The sequence below is a fragment of the Suncus etruscus genome, chromosome 9 (assembly GCF_024139225.1).
Source record: "Suncus etruscus isolate mSunEtr1 chromosome 9, mSunEtr1.pri.cur, whole genome shotgun sequence".
NCBI classification, from domain to species: Eukaryota; Metazoa; Chordata; class Mammalia; order Eulipotyphla; family Soricidae; genus Suncus; species Suncus etruscus.
The window spans coordinates 26610796-26618850 of NC_064856.1; the positions used below are offsets into that span (position 1 = coordinate 26610796).

At 50.5% G+C, this 8055-nt stretch overlaps 1 protein-coding gene across 1 annotated transcript; it reads left to right on the forward strand.

The window, feature by feature from the left end:
• Window positions 1–315: 315 nt before the first annotated feature.
• WFDC2 (WAP four-disulfide core domain 2) lies at window positions 316–5271 on the forward strand. The gene is made up of 4 exons (XM_049779419.1): window positions 316–456; window positions 1105–1248; window positions 3895–4044; window positions 5148–5271. The coding sequence occupies exons 1-3, from the start codon at window positions 372–374 to the stop codon at window positions 4041–4043; spliced, it is 378 nt and encodes a 125-aa protein (XP_049635376.1). The 5' UTR covers window positions 316–371; the 3' UTR covers window position 4044; window positions 5148–5271.
• The last annotated feature ends 2784 nt before the right edge of the window (window positions 5272–8055 follow it).

The following is an 8055-nucleotide window of genomic DNA, read 5'->3' on the forward strand; positions in this document are numbered from 1 at the left end:
GAACCCCGGAGCACTGAACAGTGTGTCCTCTAGTCCTCGGGCTCTGCCCTGAGTCTCCAGGAGGGAGGGAGGGAGGGAGGGAGGGAGGCGTAGACGAGGGTCCGGCTGCAGCTGGTCCGAGCAGCGCTCGGCCTGGAAGCTGCTTCGGTTGGTTCCTGGTTCCCACCCGGGTCAAGAGTGACACCTGATGCCGGTGGATTGTGAAATGGCATGAGGTGGCAGCCTGCCGGTGGTGCCCGCAGAGCCCTCTCGGGCTCAGGCTCGGGCCCCGCCCTGCCCCACGCCCCCCGCGCGCGCGCGCGTCCGCCGCCGGGTTAAATCCCCTCTTGGCTCTGGGTTCGTCGCACACCTGCCCCGGCCCGCGCAGCGCCATGCCCGCCCGCCGCCTTTGCCCGCTCGCTGGCGTCCTCCTCCTCGGCCTCGGCCTCTTGCTGCTGGGCGTCCCCGAGGCCACGGGTGAGTGCCGAGAGCCAGGGTCCGCAGGCCAGAGTCTGGAGCCTGGGTGTGTGGAGGGGTACAGAAGCGGGGTGCAGATCTGAGCCCTGCGGGACAGGCAGGGGCGTGTAGCAGCCCTGGGGCCAGGAGAGCAGATTCGGGGGGGCGGAAGTGGGGGAGATCCCAGCAGAAGAAACCCTTGGAGCCTTTTGGGGTGTGGGACTCAAAGTTCAAGAACGGGGGAGACCACCGAAGAGTGGAATTTTGGTGGTGGAGGGGGGAGAAAATCTGTGCCTAAAGTGAAGATGGGTGGCCTGCTAGGAGACCATTGCCTGGACATCAGCACCTCTAAGAAGCACAGATGGGGTGTGTCCGAGGGCTGAGGCCCAGGGTTAGGGAGCCTCGGTACCCCTAGGTTTGGGGACCCCTCTCCTGGAGGTGAGGTCTTCTTGAAGGCTACACGGGTTGGGGTTCAGAAGGGGGTCCTGATCACCAGAAAAAACGATGAATTTCTTCCAGTTTGCAATTGGGGCCCAAACATGGGAGGGAGGTGGGCCTCTTTGAGGATGGGCGCACCAACCAACACCCCCCCCCAAAACACACACACACACACACACACACACACACACACACACACACACCTCACACACACCCCTGATCCCTTCTCAGGGGAAGGAATGGAGAAACAAGGTGTGTGCCCCCCGCTGGAGGAGAACTCCAACTGCACGCAGAAGTGCCACTCGGATGGAGACTGCGCAGACAACCTCAAGTGCTGCCCAGCTGGCTGTGCCAACGTGTGCCACCTGCCCAATGGTAACCCTGGGGCCGCCCGCCTGGGGCGGGGCGCGGCCGCACTGGCTGGGGGTGGGAGGCAGGAGCACCCGACTTGGAGAAGACAGGCGCACCCAGGAGACCTGCGGCCAAATGGAGGCCTGGTGGGAGAGATCCGGCGCTGCTCTGCCTTGCTCAGTGCCTGAAAACAAAGACTCCTCTGAAGTGCACGGAGCTACTCCTCCCTCCCCTCTACCCTACCCCTGAGCTTCCGCAGGCACCGCTTGGATGTTGTTCCGCAAAGGTGGTGCTTGCAGTTTCCTCCCTGCAGGCTGGAGCTGCGGGGAAGAAGCCCCGGAGCTAGAGAGAAATCTGGGGTTTAAGAACTGGGGTGCATCTCTAGCAGGGTCCTTCCCACGGGGTGCCCCCTCCCTACAAAGATCTGCTGCACCTCCTCTGACCTCTCCTAGCACTCTGCTCTGCAGGGATGAAAGAGATTTAGGGCCTGCCAGTTTAATTCCCAGATCTGCTGAAAAGAAGGGCAAATCCAGGGGTAAAACTTCACCTCCGTGGTGGCTGCCAGCAAGGGGCTTCCACGTGTGCTTGGGTAGTTGGCAGAAAGTCAGGCTCCTTTCTGTGCCCCCTCCCACCTGCCTTCTCTCTTCCGGGAAGCCTCTCCACTCTCAAGACCCGGAGAGAGAAAGGTCTGAGGACCCCCAGGACCCGGAGAGAGAAAGAAGTTGTGAGGACCCTCAGGACCAAAAGAGGAGTGCTCCCTGGAGGGACTAGCTGCAGAGAGCGGGGCTTCGCTTCTGGGTCTGGTCAGGGGCCGGAGATCACAGAAAACAAATGTTTCTTTCTCAGGAGCGAAAGTGAGGACCAGAGACAGGAATGCCATGTGGATACTTGGGTTTTTAATGGCCACTCATAGACTGTCTGTGGTCTCTCTCTTCATTTCTCCAAGATGCCAATGTGGCAGGGAGGGTTTACAGCTATTAATCAGACGCTGAGAGCAGAGAGGGCTGCCTGTCAGAGGCAGCTTCTGGGTCTTTGGCCTTGATTATAGGGGTGAGAGAAGACTGTCAGGAAGGGTTAGCAGAGGGGTGAGGCACAAGGTAGACAGGAGAGAAGGGGAGGGGAGGGGAAGAACATCCCGATTGGTAGAGTCATTGCTGTTCCCTCAACTCAGATGGGTAAACTGAGGCAGGGAGAGGGATAGGATCCCCTCTGTGGAATCCTGATTATGTCATAGCCTTTGAGTCTCTGCTTCCTTTTCAAACATGGGAATGATAGTTTTATATTTGGTACGATTGAATGAGGCTAAATGAGATAATGCCTCTGGAGAGAGCAAATAATGAGCTCACATGAGCTTGTTTGTCACTAACTGTTCTGGATGTGTGGAGAACGACCCTGGCGTTTTCATGGGATATGTCTTCTGTGCTAAGAAAGCATTGACTTGCTCAGCCACCTTGTGCTCTAAAACTTAGCCTCCTGTCTGTGCCTATCATACATTGGACTGGAATGGCCCAGGGGCTCCAGGAAGTGAGTTTAATGTCTTTCTTTTTTACCCAGGACATGGATGTATATGTGTGTGCATACATGTTGTGTGTGTGTGTGTGTGTGTGTGTATGTACCTGGACCCAAGATTCACATCTTGGAAAGCTGGGCCCAGGTTTACTTCCCTGCCCTACAGTGTTTGTTGGGTGGTGCCCTTCATCTCTTTGTGGTCTTTTCTTCACTTGTCATAGGAACAATCTAGAAAGTTTCCTCACAGCGAAGTAATGTGGTATAAGGATTAAAGAGGTTGTAGATTTCATCAAAATCCATTGTCAGAGGCACCTCTCTGCAGTATCAGCATCTTGCATGTATGTGTATGTGTGTGTGTGTGTGTGTGTTTGAGAGAGAGAGAGAGAGAGAGAGAGAGAGAGAGAGAGAGAGAGAGAGAGAGATGCTCATCTGTGCAGAGATGGGGGAATGTAGTTTGTAGATGCGGGGTTCACTGCTGTGTGATTGCCACTGAAGTGAGAGACTGAAGAACCCGGGGACATATACTTCCCAGGTGCCCTGTATTCTGCAGCTTTCCCTATTGCATGAGGCTGAGGGAACAGACTCAGGATTTCTAATTCTATCCTGGATGAAGTTGGGCCAATAACTTCACCTGGGCTGCCTTAGTTTCCTCATTTTAGCAGTGGGAAATGTCCCTTTCTGCTATCCAGATTAGGCACATTGATCTGTCACCTCTTTAAGGATTACAGTGAAGATTAGATGAGTTCATCCTTGCCAGATGCCTCAAATAATGCTTGGTGCATAAAAGGAGCTCAGTCAGGGCTCTCATTCCTCTTTAGTACCATTACAAAGTGATTGAACGGTCAGAGATGTGTATGACCCGTGGCTTTCACAGGAAATGCATGAGGGTGAAGCACTGATTTCCCATCAATGATTTCCCATGGGGGCTCTTAGAGATTGGGGTTATAGACCACAGTGAGGAAAAGGCACAGCTGGGATTCTTACAGGGTTCTATAATCCCCAAAAGTCCATCAAAGGAAAAAGAAGATGGCATGTGGGCAGCCTTCCTTGAGGCCTGAGACCACATAGTGGGCAGCTGTCCTGCTCCTGTGTTTGGTGGGGGGGGTCTCTATCTCATCTCTCACCTCCCATCTATTACCTCCCCTCTTTTTCTTTGCTCAGAAAAACCAGGCTCCTGCCCACAAGTGGATGGTGGTATCCCCAAACTTGGGGTCTGCGAGGACCAGTGCAAGACGGACAGTGAGTGTCCTGGGAATATGAAATGCTGCCGAAATGGTTGTGGGAACGTGTCCTGTGCCACTCCTGCCTGAGGTAGGTCACAGGGGGAGAACGCTTGTGCCCGGATGTGAGGGCTTGTGCATACTGAAGCACTTAAGCAAGAAACATTCAGTCCACACACAGTGCCGTTGGCAGGTTTATGTGTCTACACATGTGGTTATGTGTTTATGCATGTGGATAGGTAATGTGGAGAAGGAAGATAGGACCGCCTTGGTGGAGAAAGCAGAAGGGTTGGGGTGAGGCTGTGTTTACCCCTCAGAATCCCGCTAAGGAGAGCTGAGCAAAGACTGTACCAGTGTGTTGAGAGAGGGTAACCCATGAGGGTGCACCAGTAGGAGAGGGGGCTCCTCCTCAGTTCATCTCAGGAAGAGCCAGAAGGCTGAGGCTTGAGCCAGGAGGGGGAGAGGAGACAAACCCATGGGATGTTGTGAGCACCTGGACCAGAGGATGTTGCTTCCTGGGAACAGGACATACTCAGGCCAAGGATTTGGAAGGGTTTTGTATCTGGTGTGAGGGGACAATCTCATTCACTTAGCATCTTAGTAGTATGGAGGAAAGAATTCAGGAGAGGGACCTCCGAGGGATAGGGGTGGTGAGACAGGAACATTTGTGAGCCAGAAGACTGTTGCCTTTCAAGAACCTTGACTGAGTTTGCTGGTGGGTCTGGGCTGCCTGGAATAATCTCTGCCAGGAGATATCCAGAGTTGGCCAGAGAAAAAAGTCTGAGATCTGGAGGGGACCCTGTATCATAGTCATCTCTGACTGGCATCTTCACCACCCTGAGCTTCCAGGTCTTTTCTTACAAAGAGGGTGGGGGAGAAGGTCTGGGAGCAGCAGGTTCTTTACCTGATGAGGAGTGGGGGTAGCTCCCTTTATGCAGACCGAGTCTTCAGAGATTGGGGGCCATGGCCCTCAGGAAAGCCACTATGGCCAGCTGGGACCCTTGTAGACCCAGGGATGTCTTGGGGTGCTATGAAGCAAAAGGGAATCTACAGAAAAGTATGGATGGGATGGGGATTCCCCCAGAAGGTGAAGCTTGGCTCTGTGTGGTCTGAGGGTGCAGCAGGGTAATTGATTAGAATTTCAGAGTAAAGAGTGATGTTGCTGATGGTTTGCTTATGGTTTTATTTCTCCAGCTCCAGCTGCCACAGTCGAAGGAGTGGGGGCTCCAGCACAGCAACCTCCCCTCTCCCTGGTTTTGCACACCCTCCTGGCACAACTTCCTCCTTTCCAACCAATAAAGTGACCACTTACAGCACAGGGGACTCTGACCTCTGTCATTCTTATTTTCCCCCTGTACCCTGGCTCTGGACTGATTTGGGAGGTGAGGGAAGCAGACCCTTAGGTTGAAGCCAGGGTATGAACATTATCAGGGCTTATCTGGTATTTATTTGGGGCTATTCTGCCAAGGTGATGGAGAGCACACAGGGCTCCAATTGACCCTGACCACACTCACTGTCACTCTGCCCCACTGTGGGATAAGAGGCTAGAGGACAACCAGGAGCAGCAGCACAGGTTTTGTGCAGGGCCCTGGCCTGAGAGATTAGCTGGAAACTCATCTGCATATGCAGGACAATCCAGAGTCCCAGTTGGTGTTTCTCACCTGGGACTTAATCTTGGTGTCTGTGGACAAACAGTAGGAGGGAGCAAAGTCAGTGAGTACCCTTTGTTGTTGATTTTTACTTGGTATAAATAACTTAGTCATGTAGATGATAGTCTAAGAGATGAAACACAATGAGATATACCAGAGAAGCTGTCTATCTTTCTTTTTTTTTTTGGGGGGGGGGTTGTTTTCTGTTTGACTGCACTCAGAGTTGCTCAGTGGTTACTCTTTGTTTTGCATTCAGGAAACACTCCTGGCTCAGTGGATCATATGGGATGTCAGGGATCCAACTGGGATCAGCTGTGTGCAAAGCAAATGCCCTACCTGCCATACTATGGCTTAGATCCCAGAGAGGGGCGACCTTTTTGAGGAGCCTTTGTCAACCTTCCTTTGAAAGGAGAAGAGGAGAACCCAGTGTGGACTGGGCTGGGACTGACTCGGACCCCAGAGCTGAATAGGAAGGAAGGTGCAGGCAAGAGAGTTAGGTAAGAACTCGGGGTGGGTGTGTGTGCCTGGCCTGGCACTATTCTTTGTCCAATATTTGCTGACAGTGTGAGCTGTGAGTCAAGGACTCAGAAGGCCTTTGTTTAGATGGGAGAGGACAGAAGGAGGGGCTGTAGATAGGTGCCTTCTTCCTTTTCTGGGCTCTGGGTTCACCAAACTACAGAGAAGCTGAGTTTCAAGTATGAGCATTTGACCCAGGTCAGGTGCTTGGTGAGCTGATGGCTGCACAGGGAACTGTTTTTTCATGTTTCATGTTTTTCTCTGGGAACAGAGCCACACAGGTCTTGCACCCCTGCAGATTTAGGAAAGAGTCACTCTTGGCATGGGTCTCCTTCCCTAACAGACAGGACAGGGACCTTCAGGCTCTGCTCTCAGCAAAGGGCTCCTAAGCTCTACAGGGAAGTACATGTATGGTAGAGATGGAGGAAGTTAAGTAGAAAGTTAAGTCTGAATGAGTCAGAACGTCAAAAATGAGTTTCTAGGGATCAGAAAATCATAAACAGGTTAAGGTGCTTGAGTTTCATTCCATAGACCTGGATTTGATCCCTGGTCCTCAATATGATCCCCCCTAAGTTTTACCAGGATGATTCCTAAACACAGAGCCAGGAATAAGCCCTGAGCACAGCCAGTTGTGGCCACCAAACTAACTAATTCAACTAAAAAAAAGTTTCTAGTTTGTGAATGTAGCTCAGTGATAAGCACATGCCTTGCATGTAGAAGTCCTGATTTCAATCCCAAGAACTAATAAAGAAGAGTAAAATAATAATATAAATGTAAGGAATTCAAGAAGATATTACTAGGCAAGAAAAATAAATTAAGTGCATTTAAATTGGAAAAGGCAAGGCCAGAGTGATAGCACAGTGGTAGGGTGTTTGCATTCAATTCTGGCATATGGTCCTTCAAGCCAGGAGTGATTTCTGAGCACGTAACCCCTCAGCAACGCTGGGTGTGGCCCCCCCAAAAAAGGGCAAACTATCATTATATGTGAATGACTTAATATGTATAGAAAACCCTAAAGATACAACCAAAAAGTTTTTACAAAATAAAAAAGAAATACAAATAAGTAGTAGGCAACAAAATCAACACACAAAATTTTGTCACATTGCTTTATGCTAACATGAACTAGAAGAGAGAGAAATTTAAGATAAACCCATTTAAAATTGTGTATTAAAAAACTGTATATCACTATCGAAAGAAATAAAAGAACACAGGTGGGGTGGAGCAATAACACAGTGGGGAGGTCATTTGCTTTGCACTCGGCCAACCAGAGTCTGGTCCCTAACATTCCATACAGTACCCCAAGTCTGCCAGCAGTTGTTCTTGAGAGCAGAGCCAGGAGTAATCCTTGAGCACTATCAGGTGTGACCCCCCCCCCCAAAAAAAAAAAAGGACACAAGGAAGTGGAAAAACATTCCAGGAATGTTTCTGGAAGAATTAGCACTGTTATTGACAATCCTACCCAAAATGAATGTAGTAATCCCCTGCAACAAATACCAATGATAATCTTCAAGGATATGGAAAAACACTAAAAATTTTGTATAGAATTTATAAAACTCTCAGAAGGGCCAAAGAAATTTTGAGAAAACAGATGAGAAGCATTAAATTCCCTGACTCTAAACTATAATATATATAGTGATAATGAAAAATAGGGTGTTATTATAATACAAACAGTTTACAGACCAAATAGAATTCAGAGCACAGAAATAGACCCTCAGATGGATGGGCAGTTAATTTATGAGAGAGGAAAGAGGAGCATTAAATAGGGCAAGAAAGGAACTTGCAGACATGACTGGTGAGAATGTTGTCAAGTTCACACTTATGAAAAAAGTATGAAGGGGGCCGGCGAGGTGGCGCTAGAGGTAAGGTGTTGCCTTGCAAGCGCTAGCCAAGGAAGGACCACAGTTCGATCCCCGGTGTCCCATATGGTCCCCCCAAGC

Bases quoted from the DNA above. Each gene is read 5' to 3' on its own strand.
- WFDC2 (XM_049779419.1), top strand. From the start codon at position 372: ATGCCCGCCCGCCGCCTTTGCCCGCTCGCTGGCGTCCTCCTCCTCGGC. The intron at 457-1,104 runs GTGAGTGCCGAG...ATCCCTTCTCAG, and splicing joins GGGCGTCCCCGAGGCCACGG to GGGAAGGAATGGAGAAACAA. The intron at 1,249-3,894 runs GTAACCCTGGGG...TTCTTTGCTCAG, and splicing joins CGTGTGCCACCTGCCCAATG to AAAAACCAGGCTCCTGCCCA.